General features: G+C 27.1%; 5 protein-coding genes across 5 annotated transcripts; 2 read left to right on the forward strand and 3 right to left on the reverse strand.

Annotated features, from left to right (window-relative positions):
- Positions 1–2,011: 2,011 nt before the first annotated feature.
- Positions 2,012–3,314, forward strand: MKS88_005811 (translation initiation factor SUI1; the record flags this gene model as incomplete). Its single annotated transcript, XM_067219108.1, has 3 exons — positions 2,012–2,111; positions 2,664–2,764; positions 3,168–3,314. 3 exons carry the CDS (start codon positions 2,012–2,014, stop codon positions 3,312–3,314), a joined length of 348 nt encoding a protein of 115 aa, XP_067071016.1.
- Positions 3,315–6,782: 3,468 nt separating this feature from the next.
- MKS88_005812 (ubiquitin-conjugating enzyme E2) lies at positions 6,783–8,084 on the forward strand (the record flags this gene model as incomplete). The annotated part of the gene is made up of 1 exon (XM_067219109.1): positions 6,783–8,084. The coding sequence occupies one exon, from the start codon at positions 6,783–6,785 to the stop codon at positions 8,082–8,084; it is 1,302 nt and encodes a 433-aa protein (XP_067071017.1).
- An 885-nt stretch (positions 8,085–8,969) lies between these two features.
- Positions 8,970–11,245, reverse strand: MKS88_005813 (WD repeat-containing protein 82; the record flags this gene model as incomplete). The annotated part of the gene is made up of 4 exons (XM_067219110.1): positions 8,970–9,007; positions 9,210–9,260; positions 9,444–9,515; positions 10,219–11,245. 4 exons carry the CDS (start codon positions 11,243–11,245, stop codon positions 8,970–8,972), a joined length of 1,188 nt encoding a protein of 395 aa, XP_067071018.1.
- A 2,544-nt stretch (positions 11,246–13,789) lies between these two features.
- Positions 13,790–20,467, reverse strand: MKS88_005814 (double C2-like domain-containing protein; the record flags this gene model as incomplete). The annotated part of the gene is made up of 6 exons (XM_067219111.1): positions 13,790–14,052; positions 14,408–14,476; positions 14,588–16,100; positions 16,397–18,550; positions 18,686–19,666; positions 20,084–20,467. 6 exons carry the CDS (start codon positions 20,465–20,467, stop codon positions 13,790–13,792), a joined length of 5,364 nt encoding a protein of 1,787 aa, XP_067071019.1.
- A 2,321-nt stretch (positions 20,468–22,788) lies between these two features.
- On the reverse strand, positions 22,789–26,217 carry MKS88_005815 (glucose inhibited division protein a-like protein; the record flags this gene model as incomplete). Its single annotated transcript, XM_067219112.1, has 4 exons — positions 22,789–22,948; positions 23,190–23,490; positions 23,592–25,777; positions 26,090–26,217. 4 exons carry the CDS (start codon positions 26,215–26,217, stop codon positions 22,789–22,791), a joined length of 2,775 nt encoding a protein of 924 aa, XP_067071020.1.
- Between the last annotated feature and the right edge of the window lie 1,295 nt (positions 26,218–27,512).

A 27,512-nucleotide genomic window follows, 5' to 3' on the forward strand; every position in this document is an offset into this window, starting at 1 on the left:
GTTCCGTTATAAAGAACAGCATAATAAATATATATATATTAAACAAATTTGCGTGTATTTATCGCATACCCCTTTGTGATACATAATTTGCTATTTCATATATCATATTGTATATTTTCAAGCTACATAACTACATAACATAGTATTTTTTTTATTTATTCTAGCTAAATAAATTTAAATAAATTATTGCAGAATTTTAAATTGGCTATTTATGTACAAACATACATATTACATATATGATTTTTTTTTTTTTTTTCCATTTTTTGACCTACTCATATTTTTTCTTGCAGTTGAGCTTTATGTGCCTTACGAAATGTTTATATATACATATATATATATATATAAATATACATACAAAGAGCATAAAAAAATATAAAAATTTTAATTTTTGTATGTATTTTTACTTAAACTGCACATGCTACTATAATTCTGTAAAAAAAAAAAGAAAAACTAAAACTACAAATTTGAATGTATTTTTTTCTTTTAAGTGTTCTGCGCAAAAAGGTAAATTTTTAAACTTCCAATTATAACTCAAAATTGAATAACAAATAAACATATATATATATATATATGTACAAGTATTTTTCGTTATATTTTTTTGTGTGCATAATTGATGAGGTATTTATTTAAAAATATATTATATGTTATATATATGTATATACACTAAAATGTATATAAAAAAATAAATACAGAAAGTACATGTTCATAATATATTATATATGTACATAAAAGTATATTAAAAAAAAAAAAAATAGCACTTCTAATTAATGCATTAAAAAATTTCTCATTTACAAATACTTAAAATTAAACAAGAAATTAATAAAATGATAATTTTTAAAAATAATATTTTGTTCAATTAAAACAATTTAAATGGTATTTATACTCATGTATAAAAATAGAGCAATACGCATAAAAATATATAGTAAGTACAAATATATGTTTACATATAAAAAATATATATATTTTGTCAAACATATATAATATATATACTATATTATAATATCATTATATATATATGTAGGTATAATATACTATATGATAATATATTGTAAAATGTTACTTCATAATATCATATATGTATCATTATATATATAAGTTCCTGTATATTACAATATATTGTTATAGATATTATAATATTAATCTTCTTGCTTATAATATATTCCTTACTACTTTATATACTTCGAAATTACGATCCGCACTAACTCCATTTTTTTTTTTTTTACTCATGACATTTTGCGTACTAAAACAAGAAAATTTAAGCAGCAAATTTTGCAATTTGCAATTGCAGTTCGTCAATTTTTTTTTTTTTTTTTTTTTTTGCTCGACCATCCGAGCATGCTCAAAAAATCATCTATTCATTTCATATTCACATACATAATACTGCTATATAACAGTCTACTAAAAAAATAAAAAACAAAATTCGCACATTAACAAATATATATACACAGAATTCAAAAAAAAAAAAAGAATTATGAATTACTTCATTTCGAATTTAAAAAAAAAAAATTTTTAATTTAAAAAACAAAAAAGCTAAATTGAAAAAATTTATGAATGAATAAAAATATTTTATTCAAAAAATAAATTATATAATTTTATTTTAAAAAATAAAAGAATTTTTAAATGAATAATTATCGCATTCGTTAAAATTTTATTACTCGTATAATTTTATCATTTTCAAAACTTTTCTTCTTTCAGATATAATAAATATATATATATATATCTAATTATATATATAATAATAAAACTGAATAATATTAACCGTATAAACATTATTCTTGTTATATCTATACCCATATATATATAATACGACTCTCCTATAACATAATAACGTACATTCTTATACTGTTTTTTTTTTTTTTTTTTTTTTCAAAAAAATTATAAAAAAAAAGATTATAACAAAATATAAAATATTTATCAGATCTGCTGAACTTTTTGTATTTTTTCTTCTTGAAAAATTCTTATTTAAAAAAAAAAAAAAATTATATTTTTTAATCGTCTTAATTAAAGCTTGATGAACCTCGCTATACAGAATCTTGGTATTAATGACCCCTTTACAAATGAAAATATTGTCGATAAGGGGAATGGTAAATCCAACACGACGAATTTAATACGTAAGTGCTCCATATATGTTTCTTAGCTTTTCTATGTAATATAATATATATGTAGTTTAGTATATTATTGCTTCAGTAGTTATAGTAACTGTATATACGTACTTATCAAATATATACATATATTATTATACATACATATATATATGTATAAATATTTATTGTTATATATTTATGTATATATATAATGTACATAAATGTAATATATATATATATATATATATATATAATATATATATATACGTACATTGCATTGTGGAAGTTTTGAAGCACGCGAAATTTGGCGTTACTGCTTTAATTGCGCATTTTTAAGTATGATTATGAGAATTTTTTTTTTTTTATTTGGAATGTGATTTATATGAATTTTACTTTATAATTTGTTAAGTACAATTATAATATGTGTTATAGAAAAAAGAAAAATGAGTACAAATTGATTAGTGCTTAGTTTGCATCATTTAAAGCCTTTTCACATCGTGTGGTATATGCTACCATTTTACATATATTATATGTGAAACTATTTACATGTTGTAACGATTTATTTTTTTTTTATTACAGATATTAGAAATCAACAAAGAAATGGTCGAAAAAGTGTTACTACAGTACAAGGATTAGGAAAAACGTATGACTTGAAAAAGATGGTCAGAGCCTTAAAAAAGGTAATAATAATTTAATAATATGCGAAATTTTTGCATTTCACGTTTATACATATGTATTTATAATATTGTTATGCGAATATGTACATATATGTGTACACATTTTCGTTCATTTATTTTACTTCGTATTTGAGCCTACATCATTGTGTGTTACGTGTATATATGTAGTAATAAAATACGTGTGCAAAATTGCATAAATATATAAATATATATATATATATATTATATATATAATATATTTATATATATACATACATTGTAATATACATATTATATATTTTGGGATGCTTGCAATTTACGTACTGTGTGCAAAAGCGTCTGCTCCTGTATACGTAACTAAAAATTATGAACATTTTCTAACAGTATATGTATTCACTCTTTTTTTTTTTTTTTTTGTTTTGTTTAGGAATTTAATTGTAATGGAACAATAATAGAAGATATTGAACATGGTTCAATTATTCAACTTCAGGGTGATAAAAGAAGTAACGTTAAAGATTTCTTAATACGAGAAGGAATTTGCGCAGTTGATCATATACGTATACATGGTGCTTGAGTTTTATGCAAAGCAAAAAAAAAAAAAAAAAAAAAAAAAAAAAAAAATAAGTCACCTTTTTTATACATCATATATACATATATATATAATAATGTTATTTACAAAACTATATATTCACAAAATAGTACAAAAAAAAAAAAAAAAAAAATTCAAAACAACAAAACAGCAAAATAGCAAACAAAAAAAAAAATATATAATAAAAAGTTAATAAAATGAGATGAAAAGAAAGAATGAATAAGGAGAATACGAAGAAAAATAAGGATGCAAAGAAGGAGTTTGAAAATATTAACGACAACTAATTGTATAACTCATAACGGTTGAGTCTGCTCACTCGCTTGCAGTTAATTACTTTGTTTAAGAAAAAGCAAAAAAAAGGAAGACAGCATTATATATTATATATTATATATATATATATATGTATGAATATCATTTTACAGCTTTATGTAAGTTTTTTCTCCCAAGAAATGTTGTGTATCATGATATGAACAAATGAATGTGCTATGCTGTTAATTATATTTTATATATTTTTTGATTAATTAAAAAGAAAAAAAATATATAGTTTTTTTAACATATATATTATTTTGCTAATACGCAAATACACACATATACACGCACGCAGTAGTAGTAGTAGTAGTAGTAGTAGTAGTATATATATGAAATATACCTAATATTATATATATATTTATATATATATATATTGATATATATATATATGTATGTATATGCATATATATATAAAGATATGGGTAGATTGATATATATATTATACAATATATTGCATGCAAATATTTTTCCGGTTTTTTTTTTTTTTTTTCGCCCTTTTTTTTTTATTTGCATAAAGGACAATTAATATATACATACACACTTATATAGTAGTATAACATGTTCAATTGTATGTAATGAATTGCACAAGAAAAGATAAAAATGTTTTAAGAATTTTTTTTACAATATGATTGCAAAAAGAATAGGTTTAAGAAAATAAAAATGAATAGAAGAAACAAACAACTTAATGCAATAAGTTTTATATGCAATAGAAAAAATTTGAGAGAATATATGATAAATGTAGTAGTGATAGTAGTAGTAGTAGTTATGTAAGAAGTATGCAAAGAATGTGTACACAGGAGAGAAAAATATATGTATATATATACGTATCTGATTGTATATATGAATGAATGGTTTTTATAAGATATATTTATACGTATTATTATAACTCTCATTTAAGACAGTTTTATATGTAAGTAGAATTATACTTTTTGTACAATATTTAACATGATTTTTTTTTTTTTATTCCTTTATTACATTATCGTGATTATTATGCTTCATGTAAACTTTATGAGTTATTTTATGCATAACAATATGAAAAGAGAAAAACATTAACGACATAATTGAAAGAACGCTTTTAATTAAGAAGGGTGTATACAAATAAAAAGATTTTATAACAGGATTAATAATGTATAGCTAATAATAAAAGCGTACATACTAGTATGTGGGTGTTTGGGTGTGCATGTGTTAAAGAAAAGGAAAGAACACTAAAAACTTAACACCCACCGCAAAATGGTTAATATATATATATATCAGATGCTATGAAATTTCTTTTAATTTTTTTTAAAAGCTCTAGAGAAAAACTACATCCTTTAATAGGAAAAGGCAGTAAGTTTATTTGGTAAGTGCACTTCCGAAACAAAATTATTCAATGGTATTCCATTTTACCTTGTCTTATTTTTTGCACTTCCGATGAGTTATTCTTTTGTTCACATTTAGACACGCAGCAAACGTAAGTTTATCGCAAAAATGGGAATTGATAAATTTGTTCTTTTGGTTTTTTCCTTAGTTTTTCCTTTTTTGGTTTTTCCTTTTCTGGTTTTTCTTTTTTTTTTTTTCTTTTTCTTTTTTTCTTTTTCTATTTCTCTCCTTTTTTTTTTTTTTTTTTTGCTGTAATATATTCGCTTTTGTTAACAATTAAAATACTTCAAAATGTGATGTAATATGTAATAATTTGGTTCGAAAAAAAATCTTAACAAAATAAAAATTATTTATAAAGTTGTTTGAAGGTAGGAAATAACACTCTGTTCCAAAAGTGTGCATTTAGTCTATTGTCTGAACAACTTTTAAAATCAGTAATTTTGTTTTATTTTATTTTATTTTATTTTTATTTCATTTTTATTTCATTTTTATTTCATTTATATATATATATATATTTTTTTTTTTTTGGAACTTACGTTTAAACGCATTTTTTTATTGGTTATGTGAGGAAGCAGAAAGATTAATAAAAAAAAAATTGGTGTTATTTTCCTCAATTCCTTATATTTATCTTTTCAAAATTAGAAATCATAATCATGTTTTGAACAAATCACAAAGTTAGCTTTTAAAAATATTATTTTTTATTATAGTATTAAATGATATAATAAATTAGATGAATATTTTAAAATAAAAAAAAAATATTTTTTTTTTCGTTGTTCGAATGGTAAAATACGGTAGATGATTTTTGCAGAAAATTATAAATGCTAAAAAGGAGGGTTATTATTTTTAATGTAGTTATTTTAGGTGTAGAAATTTATTCACGTTGGCTATTCTCTTGGTCATGCGTTTAATCATGTGTTTCGTTATTTCGCTTGGTCATGCGTTTGGTTATTCGTTTTGATTATTCAGTTTTTCCACCTTTGCTTTATCATTTTTATTTTTACACTTTTTGATCTGCCATTTTTACGCCTTTCATTTTTACCACTTTACCTTTTTGTTGTTTGCCGGTGTGTGAAGAACTAACTTTTTGTCCCTTTTACGAAGCGAAAAGAAAAAGAAAAAAAATAAGAGAAAATTGGTTGAACGATGAAGAGAAGATTTACATGTACTTGTAAGAAGAATTTTATGTGCAATGTAGGAATTTAAAAAGGTAAAAAAAAAAAAAAATTATGTTATACTGTGATATATTATTTTGTCCAATTGTGTAATGTGTTGTTTTGATATATTTTCTTCTCTGGATATGTGTATATGTTATTTCACTAACAGTCATATGTATGTTCACATCAACGCGCACATACAATGCTCTTACGTACATACCAAAATGAGCGCGCACTATAAATACTCATATACAGATATGCACACACATATATATTACAAATGTATGTTTGTACACACATGCTATCCGTTTTCTTGTTTTAACGAACTCCCATTTATTCGCTTCAAAAATGATGCAAAAAACAATACCCCAATATATATAATTGTAATAGGCAAAAAAATTACAAGAAAAAAGTAGCTTATTTTATTTTATTTTTTTTTTTTTTTCTCACATTCAGCATTTCGTAAAAGGTATAACATAACAAGTATTTTTTATGCATATTTTTTTACGAGGGAAAAGGAAAAAGCTGCATAATATACTAAAGGCAGTTAAATTCAAGCAATGCGCTATACATTTTATGATTTGTGATGCCTATATTGTAATTAGGAAATAAAAAAAAATACGATACAAAGATGTGGTATGATAATGTTCGAATCCCAGAAGAAGAAGGGGTGAGTAAATTACTAGTTGGAAAAACCTTTGCATATTTTCCGAAATATGCATATGATGAAAATGAGGAGGTGAATGAACTGAAAAAGGGTAGAAGAAGAATTGGTGAAATGAGGAACAGTGAGTATATGACAGACATTGAAAAAGTGAACAGTGTTGCTAATGAGAACAGTGCTGCTAACACAAACAGTATTGCTAATATGAACAGCGTTGATAGAATTGACAGTGGTATCAGTGCTAACAATACGGAAAGAGTGAACAATACGGAAAGAGTGAACAACATGGAAAGTATGGACAACATGGGAAGTATGGACAACATGGGAAGTATGGACAACATGGGAAGTATGGACAACATGGGAAGTATGGACAACATGGGAAGTATGGACAACATGGGAAGTATGGACAACATGGAAAATTTAGACAATATACGATTTAAGAATAAAGAATATACTCTAATTCCACAGCGGTTGGGACGAACAATATTACCTTTGAATCCTGAACTTTTAGCTCAGTCAACCCTAGAACAAGAAGTTATAGATGGTTACTTAAGTGAGATACATAATAATGTACACAAATATTCTATATTGACAGAATATTCATTTCTCATGAATGAAATTCCAAAAAGTTTTTACTGTTTACCACAACATGATGATTTATTCATCTGGGATGTGTTTATTATTTTATATTCGACAATATATAAAAAAGGAAAATTTAAAATACAAATAAGATTAGGTGAAAATTATCCACATACTATTCCAGAGGTATATTTCTTAACTCCTGTTTTTCATCCTTTAATAAATCCACAAACAGGGAAATTAAATTTGGGTACACAACTAAATAATTGGGAACCAAGTTCTCATTATATGTCTCTCTTGTTTTTATATATTAAGAATATATTTTATTTACAAGATGAATATACTAAAGACATAGTTGAAAACGAAGAAGCTTATATTTTATTGAATAATAATAAAGAAACGTTTTTGAAAAAAGTGCAAGAATGTGTGAACCATTCTAATGATGATATACTGCTTTTTAATAAAATCGATAAGTCCATGTTTAACTTTGATAAAGATATGAATAATGAACATATAACCGTTAAATTGGAAAGCATAATGAAAGATCAACTGTGCAACAAAAAGGCAGAGGCGTTTATCCACTGGTTACTCAATGAGTACTCCTTTGAAACTACGCAAAAGGAGGGGGCATCTTTGTGTACAATGAACAAAAGCAACAGTGAAGACGATAAAGTTGAAAATCGAACTTAAAACGTAAAAAAGTTAGAAAAAGTGCAGTTGATCAGATATTAGCAAACATAAAAAAAAAAAAAAATAAAATAAAAATAAATACACAGGTAAACAGATAAACAGGTAAATAAATAATAGATCAATGAATAAATAGATACGCGAAAAGATAAATAAATTAATAAAAATGGAACACTATATCAATGGCATCACTGTATTGGAGAAGAATTGAAAAAAGGAAGGAAAAATTAAATCACAAACTTAATGAGTTACCTTATTAAATAACATCTCAATTAAAATTAGACATAAATGGGAAATATACAGAATGGTCAAAACTACAGGCAAGGCGTAAAAAATTTTTTTTGTGTGTTTTGTCCTTAATCATTTTTTCCTGTTTTGTCTTTTTCATCTTTTTCGTCCTTTTTGTCTTTGTTTTTATTCATTCAAATTTGAAATATATTTAAAAATGCACTTTGACATTTTTTTTTTTTATAGATAACTTTTAAATATTAATTTGTTCTAAAAAAAAGCGCACCTATTCATGCCATAGTTAAAGTGGTTTGGAGGGGGGAGAGAATACGGAGGTACAAAATACCCGGGGTTTATCATTAGCTCAGAATGGCTGCCCACCTTCGAACAAATTAGAAAAGGAGTTTCACGAATGTATATTTATGCATATACACATGATGCATACGTAACATACACGTTATATATACAAATAATGGACGCATTTAGGAAAAGCGCGTTTTTCTTTTTTACCCCTCACAAATAACATAATTATGTTATTCATACACCGTTTTGCAAAAATTAAATGTACACAGTTTGTTTGTGACTTCATCACTCCCTTGTGATAAAAAAGAATTACTTAAAAAAAAAGAAGAGATGTTTAAAGGCCAATGCAAAGGACAGTTATATTGATGGCTGCCACAGAGCTACATTTAAGCAGCCTATAAAAAAAAAAAAAAATTAAAAAAAAAACATTAAAAAAAAACATTAAAAATAAAACATTAAAATTCGTATTAACATTTGGAAAAATAAATAACTGCGTCAGAAATGTGAAATAAATAATACTCATTAAAATTTTGCATTATAAATACTTATTGAACTCTACTCAAAATGCACATTTTCCTATATCTGTGCTTTCCTTACTTGACGCCAGTATGGAACACTTGGGATTGAAACTCACATTATTGGGGGGCCCTGAAATAAGAAGTTATCATGTTCATTATGTGTACTATTATTCCTTTGATAACGATGCATTTCATAGTAGGGATGAAACTATATATCTCTTTTTACTTAGTTCATATTTTAATGCACATTTCTTCAAACTTCTCGTATGAACAAAATTATTAAAAGAACGTACAATGTGTATTTATGATCTACCTTCATGGCCATATAAAGATGTTACATAATTTCCTTCTTCATTCCAAACGTGAATACCTGAATCTTTCCAACCTGAAAATACAAGGAAAAAAAGGGTATATATATATAAAATAAAATCATGTTAAAAATTTTATTTTTATAAATTAAAAAAAAAAAAAAAAACGTTCATAAAATTAAATTGAGACTGTTTGATATGCCCCAAAAAATGATAAAAAGAACAATTATGCAAAACAAAAAAAAAAAGAAGATGAAAAACAAATACGAAAAATTGAACGTTATAATTTATACACTTCATAAGAGTAATAAGAGAGGCTACAAAAAATAATCATAATTAAAGGCTTGCTAATTTTTCCTTTTTTTAACTTAAAATAAATAATTATTTTACGCTCATATGCAACATTAGCAAATATTTTGTTGACTGCTTATGATTTTGCAGTTACATTAAAATGGGTACACCGTAAAGTTAAACCTTTGTGTAGGAACAAACTAATACGCAGGTACATATCCACACATATATATACACACATATATATACACACATATATACACACACATATATATACACACATATATATACACACATATATATACACACATATATACACACACATATATATACACACATATATATACACACATATATACACACACATATATATACACACATATATATACACACATATATATACACACATATATACACACACATATATACACACACATATATACACACACATGCGTATAATAAAACGCTTTTGCTGGCATAAGCTCTTACCGCACATGACATATTGCCCATCTGGCGAAATGGTTGGTATAAAGATATTACATGAATTCGAAGGTTCATAAGTGGAATTTAAATTTAAATCCTCATTATTTGATCCATTTAGTAAATGATCGTAGGTATTGTTATGGGTTAAAAATGAAGTTAATGTATTTTTCATTTCTTTATTTTTTCTTTCTTTTTTTTTTATTTTATTTTTTATCATGTGCATATAGCTATTTATTAAATCATCTGAATTGCTTTGTTCAGAACATATACTATCAGGATATTTATATGAACAAATAAAATTACCAGTAATTGAATCAATTTTAAAATGATTATTTTCATTAGTTGATACAATAATGAATTTATTATTAGGAGTAAAAAAAAGGTTTGTAATAAACTCATCATTGTTCATATTATTTTTTAAATTAAAAATATTATATTCACCACGGTCATACATTAATATATCATAAAAATGAATTTCTTTTTTTCCATATGATGCAGCAAATATAACTCCTTCATTATCAAAAGAAGAAACAGGTCTCATAAAATCAGATTTATATAAAATTAATGGAGTATCACAATTAAAATAATATAATTTTACATGACCATCATCAGAATTAACTAACATTAATTTTTTATTTTGATTTACATTAATTCCATTTAATTCACATATATTACCATTTTGTGGTAACGATTTTAAATATTTATTTTCTTTGACATCCCAAAATCTTAAAAACTGTTTATGTTCTAAATTATTCGACTTTGTTGAGCAAACTATAACATCATTTGTATTGCTTAAAAATCTTACAACATCAACACCACAATTTTTGCTATGCAATGTTTTTATACTATTCCCTTTTACTAAACTATATACTGTTATTGAATCATTTGCATTGGATGTTAACAATAATTCCCCGTTGTAGCTCCATGATATGTTTTTTGTTATTGATTGTTTGTACTTGAAGGCTCTTAAAACCTCAAATTTTTTTACCACATCATCCGTTAATTTTATTTTCTTATATGACACAGTATTCATCCTATGTAGTAAGATAATATGAAATGACTAAATATAACTAAATAAGTATTTTTTTTTTTTTTTTTTTTTATTACTCATGATATTCTTTTTGAAAACTGTTTTGCAAAAATGTTAATAATTCGTATAAGATTTCCTTTTAAAATATTCTACTCTGCAAATTTTGTTCTGAGATTTCGTTTTGCGAAATCTTTGCACTTCTGTTTTGTGAACTTTTCCTATATTTTTTTTTTTTTTTTTTTTTTCTCAACACATAACATTGCATTTGTCGAATTCCATTTGTATTTCGTAGCTGACGGCGTTATATTAGAACAGAGTTTTATTCATAATAGGAATGCTGCTATAATTGTGTTATGATACTTATGTTTATGTTTATATTTATACGTATATTTTTTTTTTTTTTTTTTTTGATTTATGCTTTTCTAATATAAATACCTTTTTGTTTTACTATTAATGTTTTTCTCTCTCATTTTTTTTCATTATAACCTTCCAACCCCCCCCCCCCTCCCCGCATGAATTGTTCTTCATTGGCTATATTTTTTTAAAGCTTACTTTAGATCCTTCAAGGGAAAATTAAGGTTATATTTCACAAAGCAAACTTTACATATTTTAAATAGTTCGTACGGGGCTGTGGTAAGAGCTTTACAGGTTTCAGCGCATGCTCACGTATTTTTTCACATAGACTTAGTAATGCATACATTTATGCACATATGCTATTTATATATATTTATATATTATATGTACATGTATATATAGGTATGTATGGATACAGTTATGTATGTATGTTTATAATATACATGCGTTTGCGGTCGTAATATATGCTCTGCTCGTTTTTGAAAAATCTTGAAAGAATTTTTAAGCAGTTAAACAACGATATCAGCCGACATGCAAGAACGTATTTTAATTTTCCTCATATTTTCATCTTGACAACATAACCATGGGTTGAGAGAGAATTTGAAATATATTTATTCAAATATTGCAGCTATTAACCCGATTGTTGTTAAAATATATATATATATATATATGATGTAACTGAAATTATTTCTTATTATTAAGTAATGTATTGTACATGTATTATAGTACAATTTTTTTTTTTTGGCAATATTACAAAAGAGAATTTAAAATTTTAAATAACGTGAAAATTATAACATTTCGAGTGGAAATTAAAAAAGAATAATTTTTTTCCGAGAATAGAAATGATAACTCAATTTTTTTTTTCTTCTTTAAGTGCACTTATACCAGAATACTTAGTTCAACAAAGGTGTGTTATACTAATGGTAATAACTAGTGCGCTCATACCATTTATACAAACATATACACATACATAAGCACATATACAAATGAGTTAGTAAAAATATATTCGTGCAGGTAAATAAGTCAATAACAAAATTTACTATTTTTAAAATAAGAACCGAGCGAAAAATGTGAAGCTCAATTCGTTTACAAAAAAGAGTAATATGTGAGAGTTGAAAACGAAGGAATAAACTGTAATGGGTAAAATAAGGAAGGCAAAATGCAAATGGTAAAAGGTAAAAAATGCAAAGTGTGCAAAAAAAAAAGAAAACAAAAAAATTGAAAAAATACGAGGACATATTTTTAATAAACAAGAAGTGATGAATAAATGATGAAAAAGTAAAGAAAAAGTAAAGAAAAAGTAAAGAAAAAATGAAGAAAAAATGAAGAAAAAATGAAGAAAAAATGAAGAAACATTGAAATTAAAAAGCAACGCACACCCTAATGTGAAATGAAAAAAAAAAGAAAAACAAAAAAACTTTTGTCTTCAAAGAAAATAAACCACATAAATGGTGGATTTAATTTTTATATTTATACATAGATATATATAACGTTATAAATATGCAAAAATGTTCAACGAGTGTGAATTATGTACCCTTAAAAAAAAAAATTAAAAAAATACAAAAAAAAAAAAAAAATCAAGAGAAAAGAGAAAATACAACACAAATGCATGCGTTACAAGTCCTTTCTAATAAATGTTAGCAACGGTAATGATATATCTAACCAAATTAAGCATATACATAAATGGTGCGTATTCAAAATATTTACAAATTAAGGTAACATTGTATAAAGGACTTTTATAGAATAAAAATAAAAGGATAAAATGTAGATCCTTATACAAAATATATATATATATATATATATATGTATAAATAAATGGAAGCACATGTGAATCCAACAAAAACAAAATTATGAGAATACAAAAAGGAAATGCATAACTAAATGTTCAAAACGATATTCAGTCGTGCGTATAACCACGTAACTGTATCGGCTGATAATAATGCGTACATACATATATACGTATATGTATATATATACATTTAGCGATTGTACTAATATTTAAAATAAGAAATTAAAGTACAAAAAAAAAAAAAAAAAAAAAAAAAAACATTCAAAATATCACAATAATGCTATATTATTGTTTATAATATTGCATAACATAATTTAATTATATTATATATGTATTCATACATACATATATATATAAATATATATATATATATATATGCGTTTGTATCCCCACCCCCGTCCGAATCATTGCTCCTTCTTCACTATTAAAATTTTTTTCTTGGTTTTGGCAGATGGTTCAACAAAACCTTTAAACAAGTCACTTTTTTTTATTTCCTTATATGATATGTTGTTCATATCCTTACCATAATGGGGCTCGTCATAATTATAATTTTTTTTTCCAGTTTCTCTCTTATATGTTTTACTGTACAAATACCTAGCGATGTTCGTTTCATCATTGTCTTCATTTTTGTCTGTACACATTTCTTTAGAATAGGTGGATGTGGATCCTAAAAGGAAAACAAAATTTATAAATAATTGATTGTGTACATGTTAATATTGTTAGAACGTTTGCATCTCTATATATGCACATGCATAAGTACATATATATATATATATATATATATATATATATATATATACAAAAATAACGACGAATCTAATTTGTGCCATTAAATTTACAAACAGGTGAGCACATTTTTGTTCTAAATAAGTGAAGTACAGATGTGATGTAAGGAGAATAATTTTTTTTTTTTTTATCATATTTATTTGCTGATAGTCGAGTGTCAAGTTTATACTCTGAAAAGTCATATATATTTACGTATATATTTACATGTGTGCATAATTTGTGCATTCTTCGAGTACCATTATTTTCCATTCTGTATGTGTGGATTTTAATTGTCTTTTTTTTTGGCTCGTTTTCTTCATCATAATCTGGAAGTAAGAAAATAAATCATAAAAAGTAAAAAAAAAAAAAAAAAAAAACATACATGGTTAATGAATAATTACAATTTGGGCTTAAAAAAAAAAAAAATTATGTAATACTTGATGTTCTTGTATATATTTGATTCAGATCGAGTTTCTCATCAAAACTGCATAAACTTCTAAATTCATTTGTGTTTGTGTAATTTTCCCTTTCACTTTCCTCTTCAGCCATAGGTGATGATCCTTTCGTCGCTCTTTCTGCTTCTCTTTCTGCTTCTTTTTCTGCTTCTATTTCTTCTTCTATTTCTGCTTCTAATTCTGCTTCTATTTCTGCTTCTTTTTGTGCTTCTATTTCTGCTTCTTTTTGTGCTTCTATATCTGCTTCTTTTTGTGCTTCTATTTTTGCTTCCCTTTCCGCTCCTATTTCCGCTTCCCACTCCTTTTCCATTTCCTCTTCTCTTTCTTTTGCTTTTTCCCTTTTCCCATATTTTTTCCTCCCCTTGTTCTTCTCTCTTCCCTTCTTTTTTTTTTCCAACAGCTGCGCTTCTTGAACAACTTTTTTCAAGCTCTCCTCATTCTTCTTCATATCTTTCTCTTTCTTTTCCCACTGGCTCATTTTTAGCATATATGACATTTTCCTTTCTAACTTTTCGTTCTCAAAAAGTTCTTTTTCTTTTTCTAATTTTTGTTTTTCTTCCAACAACATCTGTTTTTCTTTTTCCTCTCTCATAATTTTTTGCCTTCTAAATTCTTCTTTTTCTTTTTCTAGTTTGTCTATATCTTCTTTTAGTTTTTTTTTTTCTCGTTCGAAATAGTTATTTGAATTGATTAACTTGTTGAATTCAAGTTTTCCTTCTTTTTTTCCTTCTTTTTTTCCTTTTTTTTTCCCATCCTTTTTTCTTTCCTTTTTGTGTTCTTTACTCCCTTTCTTCTTTTTCGTGTCAACCGTAGCATCATTTTTACCCGCTTCGTCATCTTTACCTTTAACATCACTGGAAACATCTCCACCATTTTTCTTTTTTGAGTTTTTTAACATCCATCCTGTGGTCAAACTAGGTTCAAAGTTCTTGTCAGTATCACCACCTGCTTGTAGTCTTTCTAACTCCTCGTTCTTCTTGTTTATATCTTCATTCACTCCATCTATATTTTTTGTACAAACATTTCTGTTTAAACTACCGGATCTGTTGGAAACGCTGTCCCGTCTGCTGTGATCAAAGTGAATACCTTTTTCATCGTTTTCTTTGTTTTTATTTTTTATTGCTAAAAGTAAATTGACTGCATCTACAGATTTTCTTAATTTTTTCTTTTTCGACTTTTCATCCTGCATATTTTGTACGTCAGGTTTGTGTATATCGTTTTCGTCGGAATATCTTTTATGTGCATCATTATCTTTACCCCTGTTCCTTTCATTGTTCTTTTCTTTGCTTTTTTCCGAGTTATTTCCTCCCATTTTGCTCGTAGGATCATTTATATTATCTATATCATAAGCGCCATCATTCAGTGTATCCTGAAGTTCATTAGGGGTTAGAACATCCTTGTTTTGTATATCTTGTAAAGTTGGGAAGTTTCCATTTTCGTATGTTTCTTTGTCCTTTTTCTTCTTTGAATTCTTAATTTCGGCTTTTCTTTGCGCCTGAGAAAAAGTACAAGTTGGGACAACGGGAGAGTAAGAAAAGGATAGGGAAAATAAAAAAAAAAATAGAAAATTTTGAAAAAAAAAAAAAAAAAAGAGCATGGTGTAAACGTTCATGGGGGTATCACCCATACGCACATTTGGATGTAGAGGAATTCACTCTATTAGCTCAAACGATGGCGGTGTAACACAGTTCCTGGCCAAAAATGGTTACATGATGATATGCATATGCAAGTGTGTGTATATGTGTTCATGTCTGTATGTTCGTATATAAGCATGTATATGCTTGGGAGAACCTTCTCGCGGGCGATTTCCATTTTCTTCAACTCCCGCTGCGTAATTTTGACGCAGGTGATTATGTAAATGTACGCAGATATGAAGTCCCCCGGAAGGCTGTAGAGACAAACAGCAAGGGAAAGGCATAGAGACCTATCCCTAGATTCTAGGATAGCCAGTGTACTTATAAGTTTATCAGAAATAAATTTCGATTTATATGTATTAAAGTGATAAGGAAATCCAAGTAATCTGTGACTTTGTGGAACTTTATGATATAAAGCTTTTTTCCAATCCTCAATTTTAACCTTTGCTAAAAGTGCATCTTCATTTCTTGAAGTATTTAATTGATGTAATAATTCTAATCCGATTTGTAGAAATAATTCTAAAGTTTCATCTCTATTCCATCTAGTAGACAAATTTCGAGATGCTCTATATATATTAATATTTTTTTCAATATTTGTCCGTAATTCTTTTGCAATTCTGTCTAACTCCATATTTTCCATTTTATGACTAAAACTTTTTAAAGTAAAGCATGGTTTAATATTATATTCAACTGATGAAAAAGGAAACCACAAATCAAATTTCCAATAATCATACCAAATGTTTAAAGGACTAGATTCTTGCAAATTTAAATAAATATTTTTATTATTAAAAATTAGATCTATTGTTTTATAAGGTAAGGATGGACCACCAATTGGTACATCAGTTACTCTATTTTTAAATAATTCTTTAATATGTCTTTTAGTGTCTTCCTTTATACGTTCTGTATTAATATTGATTCCATTTTTATAAAGAAATCCATCTCTTATATGAGATTTATATTTAGATTCACTTAATTTTATTTCTATACTTTTTAGTTTATTTAGATTATAAAATCTTCTTTTCAATATGTACACATTACCTGTTGTTGTTTCCCAAAATTTTACTAGTCCATAATTTTTTTCTTCATTATATTCAAATGTTGCTACCCATGCATGTTTTTGATTATCCCACAATGTACCAAAACATACAAAAGCTATGACAGGTATGCCTAAAAATAAACTACATAATAATAAACTATGATCTAATGCATTGCCCCCTTTTAATTGTAACGTAAAATCTGGAGTAAATGCAATATTATCCTTTTTATGTACAAAAGGTATACAACGCACATAATGAAATATTGCATTAGTCGACTCATCACAATATGGCGATTTAACATTTGTAAGTAATGATGGTAAGAAATGGTATTCCTTTCTCTGATTGAATAACTCATAATTGTAATATCGTTTTGCCTTTGTTACGTCTGTACAATTGTCCGGTATAGCTTTGATTGTTCTTAATACTTCTATATATAAAATTTTTAATTTTTCATATTTTTCTGCTAATTTGGAAGGGAAATTTTTAGTAGTATTAAAAACAAGTGGTGCAACTACTTTAATATTTTCATTATTTAATAAATCTGGGTACGTCCAAATGCTAAAATGAATATTAGACATCCGTTGATCATTATGTAAAAAAGATAATTTTTTACATCCTCTATAAACTACAGTATCATAATTCGTTTTTACATCTGTTTCTAAATCAATATGTTCTAGTTTTGTTTTACCTCTTTTCACGTTTTTTTCATTAAAGAATATTTCATACGGTGTAATACATATACCTCCAATGTATATAATATCTTCTGTTTTACCCCATACATCAATATATATAAATCCTTTTTTACTAAAATTTTGATAATTCACATCATTTTTAGTATTAAATCGTAATGGTATAGCAATCTGACTATCATAATTGGGCGTTAATGTCTTCTTCACTAATCTAGTTCTTCTACTTGTTTCATCAAAAGAAACCTCCACATAACTGTCAAGCTCTTTAATATTATCTACAGTAACTATTTGATCTATATTGTATATATGAACTATTAAATAACAGTGTTTATTATCCAAATGATACAAGTCTCCTACTTGTCTATATCTCGGTACCCTTTGAATAACTACTTTTCCTTCTAAGCTACCTAGTTTCCATTCTTCTAGTTTTTTTTCCCATCCTTCATATTTTGCTTCCTCAACAAGCCACGTAGGTGCCTCTAACTCGTGCATTACGTACGGGTAGTCCACAATTCCTTTCAACGGAATCTGACATGTTCCAACTATTCGCAATCTCTTCGGCGCGGTCATGTCCTCGACTTTTATCTTAAACGAAAGAGAATTTATGCGGTTGTACAGACTAGAGGAATGAATACAGGATAGTGGCATACATTCAGGATTAGTAACATGAGTACATGATAGAGGTGTGAACATAGTTTAGCTTCGTCCACACGGACTAACTTGGTGCAAAGCGCTTACGTGCAAGTAGGAAACGTCGAGATCCCTTAGTGTTCCCCTGAAGTATATCTCACCTAGGTTCTCCCATGTTGGGAATCTGATGCTTTTTTGCTCCAGTGAAACCAGATTTAGTCCTTCATTTCCCTTTGGGGTATGCCATAGGGTAATAGTTACCCTGGGGTTTGGAAGTTTGACATTCTCCAAATTTTTATAAGAGAGGTCTTTATTTTCTTCTATATTTTGCATCAAGCTCAAATTTCGAACAAAGAGTTTTTCAAGGTTTCTTGCGGTCTTATCACTTTTGACTTTATCGCCGCCGATGTTATTGCTTCCACCATCCTTATTATTATTACTGCTGTTCTTATTGCTGTCCTTATTGCACGTGTCCGAGTTATGGGAATGCGACTCACTTAAGGAAATGTTCGATTTATTGTCCCTCTCACTGTCCTTTCTCCGTAAATTTTTGTTATTCATCTTCTTCTTACTGATACACGATTTTGGAAAAATCGTACATTGTGAACCATCGTAATATCTCTTCTGTTCTTTATCTAGTGCACATAAATAATTTAAGCTTCTTGCTTGTATATATTTATATGATAATAAATCATTAAAAGACCAATTTAAAAAAGATAGTTCAAAATCATATAATTCTTGAAAATATAATTGAAAAAATAAACGACAGCGTTTAACTCTTGAATCTTTTATAAACTTATATAATGTCGTTTCATTATATATTTGACCAACAGCAAATGATAATAATGGCTCTTCATATATTCCTTCTAATTTATTTAAAGTAAATTGTTTGTACTCCCATACTTTTATTCTTAACTTTTCATTCTCTAAATCTAAATATGACCCTCTATACTCAAACACGTTACGAAAGTTCATGTCCTTCTTTTGCTCTGCTGCAACATTTGAAACAACATGCGTTCTCAGGCAGTTCTTTGTTTTTCCCTTTGCGTATATTTTCACGGTTGAGCCTCTCTATAAGGGGAAAGCATAAGAAGGGAAATATAAGCGGGTAGTATAAGCGGGTAATATAAGCGGGTAATATAAGCGGGTAATATGAGCGGTAATATAAGCGATCATATAAGCGGTAGTACAGGCGGTAATACAAGAGGGTAATGCAGGCAAAAAACATATGGGGAAAATATATAATGGCAAAATGTAACGGAAAAAGAAACTACGAAAAATGCCCCATGAGGAAGCGCTTTGACGTGAAAGAGAAAGGGGTGCAAACATGACGTTGTAGGAAAAGGGAACACCTTAAAACAGTAATGCGAAACAACAAGCAAAGTAACAAATACAAAACTTCCAAACGATGCATTGGCACAAGTGCAAAACGGAACATGATAGTAATAAAGCAAACTTATTGTCATGTCAGAGAGTGCAATGTTTTACTTGAATCCTACATTCTTCCCTGTTACCACCAAAATCAAAATCAACGAAAGCATTAAAATCGTTGTTCATATAATTCTGAATTTGCAAATCCCATAAGATAACTTTCCATCTCCTAGGGTAGCCCCAATGTTTTCGTAAGTCATCTGTATCTCCTCTTTCTTCTTGTGGACTTTTTAAAACTTGTAAAAATTCATCATATGTATATTGTGGTGCTCCTAGCATTTCATCAAAGAAGGTTTTTTCATCTGTTTCACCTATGGATTGTTCCCCAGATTGCGGACCATTATGATTTTGATTTTCATTCAACTCTACATTTTTAGGTTCATCTTTTTCTGCACTGGGATTGTTTAAGTTAACTATGTTTTTAAACTTGTCTAAAATCATTATGCCGCTTTTCACTTCCTATTTTTCTCTATTTCTAAATTTAAATATGTCTTTAATCCTTATTATATTATTTTATTATTTTTTTTTTTTTTCTCCTTCTGTGTGTAGAAGTAATTATAACCTACTGGTGAATTTATTCCTATTATATATCTAGACTGTTTCCGCTTTTTTTTTTTTTTTTTTTTTTTTTTTTTTTTGATGTTCTTTGAATGACTCTGGAAAAAGAAAAAAGAAAAAAAAAAGACCCTACTTAACTAAACCTAATTTTTATGAGTAGCTGTTCATTTTTTAACAATTCATTGTTTAGAAAAAATATATTACACTTACAAATATTTATGTAAGATAAAAAAATGAAACAAATAAACATATTTTATATGTTATAAAGCCTATGAAAGTATGCATTTCAAAATTGGGTGGTTTCATATTAAAGATTCGAGAGCGTACAGTTGGACTGTAGTTCAATGTCCATAGTACCATATGCATACTTATACACAAGAGAAAACAACTATACAGCAAGGTATGTTTTGAAATGTTCAGAAGAGTAAAACGTTTGTAAAGGAAATATTTTTCAATTTTTCTTTTTTTCTCTGTTTCTTCTTCTCACTCTCCTTCTCTTGCTTCTAATTCTTCTTCTCTTGCTTATAATTCTCCTTCTCTTGCTTATAATTCTCCTTCTCTTGCTTCTAATTCTCCTTCTCTTGCTTCTAATTCTTCTTCTCTTTCTTCTAATTCTCCTTCAAGTGTGACAGAAGAAAAAATTACTTATTTATCCTAACAAGTTGTGCCTCACTTTCCGTTTAACTTATGTGACTAAAAAAATTCATTTATTATTAATTCTGAAGTTGGAAAATATAACAGCATATTGTTTTTTTTATCATTTTTACACATCCTTCTAAATCTTCGTTTGATATTGGAATTTGTAATTTTCTATGATAAGTTTTTATTTGTAATGCTTGAATTTGTCTAGTTACGCAAGGGATAAAAAAAAAAAATATATATAGCATAACATAGTATAACTTATCTCACTATATCATAACATATGTTCTCAATTTACCTATACTTTTTCCTTCTTTTTCCCATTGATATAGAATAATATATGCTTCACAACTACACAATAACTGCAGATATTCCATAACAATTATAACCCTTTTTGTCTTTTATAAAAAAATATAAAACTGCGCATAAAACAGGTATGCACATACGTGTGTATGCGCTTACGTACAAGTGTGTAATTTTGAACGTTAAGGAAATTAAGTTAGTTCTATTTAAACATTAGTGTATAAAACATCATAAAAAGAGATAAAACTATGACACGATAAAACGCGATAAATTATATGATAAGGGTATGATATGGTATAAACGTGATTAAATAATAATACAGTGTTGATGCAAAAATTGGGAAATTCTCTTTTCTTAAAAAAGAATGAAAAGATAATTTTTAATAAAATGGAAAATTTACATGAAATTAACATTCCCTTATGAGAACAAAAAAAAACAAAATAATTATGACAAATGTATGTATAAATATACCTACAAGTACATGTACGTATAAACAATTATATAAATATGTATATAAATATGTATATAAATATGTATATATATATGTATATAAATATGTATATATATATGTATATATATATGTATATATATATTTGTATATGTGAATATGCGTATATATAAACATGTGTATATGTGAATATATATATATATATATATATGTGTATAAATGCATATCTGTACATATGAATATGAGTATATATTTACATACCCATAAACGTAAACGAATTAAAGCTATGAATGAGAGGTTTACAAAACACGAAAATACGCTAATAGTAAAGTCAAATTACATCAAACGTTAACGTATTTTCGTATATAATATATTCATATATATATATATATATATGCATGTATACATGTATATATATGCATATAAATACACATATACACCCGCATAGTACACATTTTTATGGCTTGCTGTTCCACATTTTTTATTTAAAATTTGAGAACGCTTATAAAAGCAAATATAACAACCAAATAAAGTGTAAATATAAATTCAAGCAATGCAAGATAAAAAAAAAAATAAGTAAAAACAAAATAGGGGGAGAGAAGTAGTAACATATTTGAAAAAAAAAAAAAAAAAAAAAAACATATTTCACAATTTGAGCAGCTACAAAAATAGTACACATTTTGCGTGAAAAAAAAAAAAAAAAAAATATACATATATATATATATATATATATATATATATATATATGCGAATGAAAAATGTGTAAAGTTGTAAAACACAGGTATTATATAGGGAGGTATTAAAAAGTTACCCCTCAGTTTTTTATTTTATTTTTCCCATTTCTTATATAATGGTACAAATAATATATGGCGCTCATAGTTACACCTTCAATATTGTTAGCATCATACAGAGTTCGCGGTTTAAATTTGTTTAGCTTTTCAATTTCTTCGTTCGACAAATACGGAAAGTTGTGCCTACGGAGGTCAGAAATTGTTGGAAACGTGAGTATAAATGTGAGCCTAGGGGTATGTAAGTGGGTGTGTTCGAGAGTGCATAAGTACACAAATGTATAAAAACATGCATACGCAAATGAAATCATACGTATATGAATTCATACATGCATACTCTCAATACGCATGAAGTACACCCGTGTAAGCCTTTTTTTTTTTAAAAACAATTTTTTTACGCATATATTTTCATTTAAATTTCTCTCACCTATCGTATTTTATATTTGACGGAATGGCCAAGTTAAAATTGTCTTTAATTTTATGTATCTCTTGAATTTGTTTCTTTAAATAGTGCGAATATTTAACTTCAGCACAAGCTGTTTCTAACGTTGCGCTATTTATTAAAGTGTCTTCACAGTTAAAAATAGATAAATCATAATCATGATCATTAGAATAAATGTTTAGGTTGATCTGTTCATCATATGACAAGAGCATATCTTTATATTCGCTCAAATTTTGTATATCTTTTAATTTGTGTAGTAAAACATCTAAAGGGTATTCTGCTCCACCTTTTATGATATTGTATAGTGTGTTCATATTTTTTTTTTTTTTGGAAAAGTTAATTGTAAATGGATATCCCCTTTTGAATATGGTAATGATGTGTCGTTACTCGAACTTTTTCTTAACCCTTTAGTTACTTCTGTTTTATTTTTATCAATAATAGTATTCCCTCTTTGAGTATAATTACCATCATGCTTTACGTTATCATGTATATTCGAGCCAGTCACTGTGCTTGAGCTATCCACCTTGAAATGTTCACTAAAATCTACATGGAATGAATTTACTGCATTGTTGTATTCGATGTGGTCTTTATTCAATTCCTCCCCTTGCCTACCTTCCTGTCTCACTTCTTGTCCCTTCTCTTGTCTCACGTTCTGCCCCTCTACCTGTCTCATATCCTGTCTCACTGCTCCTACTACTTCATCTCCCGCATGCCCGCTAAGCCTGTCGTCACAAAGAATCAGTTTCTTAAAAATATAAATCAACTTCTTTACTGAACTATATTTTTGCTTTAAAATGTAAATTCTCTCAGGGGATATTATTCCTAATTTGTCGGCTTTCGGTGTAAGTCTAATATCACAGTTATCAGGTCTTAGGTATAGCCTATATTCAGCTCTTGAGGTGAAAATTCTATATGGTTCTGTAATACCTTTGTTTATTAAATCATGTATTAAGACACCTATATAACTATCACTTCTCTTTAATATGAAAGATTTGTATGTACTTTTTTTTTTATTGATTGTATTTAATGCTGCATTTATTCCAGCAATAATTCCTTGACATGCTGCTTCTTCATATCCTGTGGTACCACATATCTGACCAGATAAAAATAAACCTTTAATATTTTTTGTCTCAAGTGTATAATTTAAACACTTGGGGTTAACATAATAATATTCGACATCATATGCAGGGAAAATAATTTTTGCTTGTTCCAATCCTTTTATAGAATTAATTATTTCTTTTTGTATATGTAAAGGGAAGGCTGAACTTAAACCGTTTGGATAAATTAGATTATCATTTAATCCCTCTGGTTCTAACCATATAAGATGTTTTTTTTTTTCCGCAAATTTTGTAACTTTTTTAGCTATCGAGGGACAATATCTAGGTCCATTTCCTAACTTATCATAAGTATCAAAATGTGGTAACTCATTTAAATTTTTTCTAACTAGGTCATGTGTTTTTGAATTCGTATATGTTTTATAACACGGTAAAGTTTGGTTATTATTTATTTTATTACTATTTAAAAATGAAAAATAAAATGGGTTTTTTTCTTCTGTTCGTTCTTTTTCTAAAATATCAAAATTTATACTCTTCTTATCCAATCTTGGGGGAGTACCTGTTTTCATTCTTTTTATTTCGAATTTATTTTCTCTTAGCTGGTTAGAAATATTCTCACTAGATGCCTCTATTAAATTGTCAAAAGGTATGTTCCCATTATTATCCTCTATACTGCTGCTAGCAAAAGTGAAATTACCCTCGTTAAACATGTTTTTTTCAACTTGGTTGTTTCTTGCAGATTCCTGAGTTTTCGTATTATCCATTGCCCAATTGTCTAGGGTTGTATCATTCGTTTGCGCACTCGAGTCTAATCTGATTCCAATCTCATTTTTTGACATATTCGATGATATCCTCTTGATTCTTCCTCCGTAGTATTTTTCCTTTCCAATATGACACACACCTCCTAAAAAGGTGCCTGTTGTTAATATAATATTATCTGCGTAAAATTCGCAATTGCATTTGTTCTTCACTCCATAGACTTTTTTCCCTTGATCATGGTAATAACCAGTTTCAGCATTACCACTTCTATGACTATCGCTAATACTGCCAGCACCGCCTGATGTGTTCTCTAATAATAATGCGTGGACGGTATTTTCAAGTATGTACAAATTTGGCATGTTAAATAAATATTCTTTCATATAATAATTATATAAATCTCTATCTGCTTGTGCCCTGTGCCCCCTAACTGCTAACCCCTTTCTTATGTTCAAAATTTTAAAATGAATTCCACTTTTATCAATTACTTTTCCCATTAAACCCCCTAATGCATCAATTTCTTTTACTAAAATTCCTTTACCTATTCCACCAATAGATGGATTACAGGACATTTCGCCTATGCTTTTTTTACTTTGAGTAATCAGTAATGTCTTTGCGTTCATTTTTGCGCTTATATGACTAGCTTCACATCCGCTGTGTCCTCCTCCTATAACTATAACATCATATTCTTTATCGACATATTTGCAATTACATTTATTGTTTAACAGTTTCAAAACTAGCGCTCTTTTTGCGTCATTTGATCTACAAAATGTGAATAATTAGAGTACATTTTTATTTATATTTATATTTATATTTATATTTACCCGTACATGTTCACGTGCATGAAGGGGCAAATTGGTGGGCATTGATGGAATTTCACTGTTGAGGTTGAGCCATCAAAAAAAAATATACACATATACATATATTCCAATATATGTGGGTATATACCCATATGTATATATAACCGTATACATATATGTATATATATGTACGTACGTATATGCACCATAGTCATTTCTATACTTTGTGCAGATATGCATTTTTTTTTTTTTTTTTTACGTATGTAACTTATACGGTCGCAAGAAGAGCTGCTTGGTCTTCAAATGGTAGGAATCAGAAATTAGTAACACATGCACAGAGAATATTATAACATAAAATAACGTTTTTATATTTCCTGAATTACACAGTCTTATAATAAACATTTCAAATATTGAAAAAACAAACAAGCAATAGAAGACCCTCCTTGAAAATGAAAAAATTTCAAGTGTGCACGTATATATGTATATATATATATATATGTATGTATATAAGCGTATATAGGAAGACACGTCTGGCCATGCTACAGTTTGTTCTTGGGGTGTCCATTTTTACATTCACCTGTTCGTAAAAATTGACGCATTTTTAAGTACAAAAAAATAAAAATATACGCACCTTATTTTTTATAGTAAAATGTAAGAGTTGCGCTCGTACAAGGCGGTGATTCACGGGGAGGAAATTTCCTTAACTTGAATTTAAAAGGAAGAGAAATTACTTACATTTGTATCCCCACATACATAGATACATATATATGTTTCATTTAGATACAAGTTTAACTAATTTCATATTTCCGCGAAAAAGAGAAGTTAGTAATAATAATAAAAAGAAGAATAAGTGAAATATCTGAATGGTGAGAAAACGTAGGTTTGTACGCTACTATTTACATTCTGTAACGAGATGTTGCGAGAATTTTTTCTTTTTTCTTTTTTTTTTTATTTTAATTTTTTTTTTTTATTTTAATTTTTCTTTTTTATTTGAATTGTTCCTCTTTATTCTTTTTTATATTTGAATTTTTCCTTTTTTTTTCTTTTTTTTATTTTCACTGAGATGTCGGTTAAGAGAATATACGTATAAAACTCAACCGGCACAAATGCTAAAATGTTCATTGCAGTTGTACTATTCTGCATAAAAGAAAAAAAAAATAAGGAAAAAATGGAAGAAACAAGATGAAAAAGAAGAAAAAATTGCTATATATATGTTTGGAATATCAAAAGCAAGCTTGTAATACCTACATTTAGGCCTAATTTGTTTTTTGTTTTTTTTGTACTTTAAAAAAAAAACAAGTTAGATTTTGTCAATGTTGATAGAAAAAATAGCAAAAAAGAAATGGCCCGTAGAGAATATTTTTACTCCTGTACATATTTTAAATGAAAAAGAGGAGGAAGCGCAAAAATGAAAAAAGAACAAGAGAAAAAGAATACGGCAATATTTTTTATATATACACGAAGTGTGACATACACTCGTATATACTGTACTAAACTTAAAAATTACAAAATGTTTAAAAAATAAAAAAAAAAAAAAAAAAGGGTAAATTTAATAAAATGTAGATAAACATAATTTTTGAATACGACTTGAAAAAAAGTATTTTTTTCTTTTTTAAAATATATTAAACCTGACCCAACACTCCTTTTTTCTTCCGAGGGTTTTTTCTTGTATTTCCATAGATGAAATGTTACGTTAC

This window comes from Plasmodium brasilianum, chromosome 14 (assembly GCF_023973825.1).
Source record: "Plasmodium brasilianum strain Bolivian I chromosome 14, whole genome shotgun sequence".
Lineage (NCBI taxonomy): Eukaryota > Apicomplexa > Aconoidasida > Haemosporida > Plasmodiidae > Plasmodium > Plasmodium brasilianum.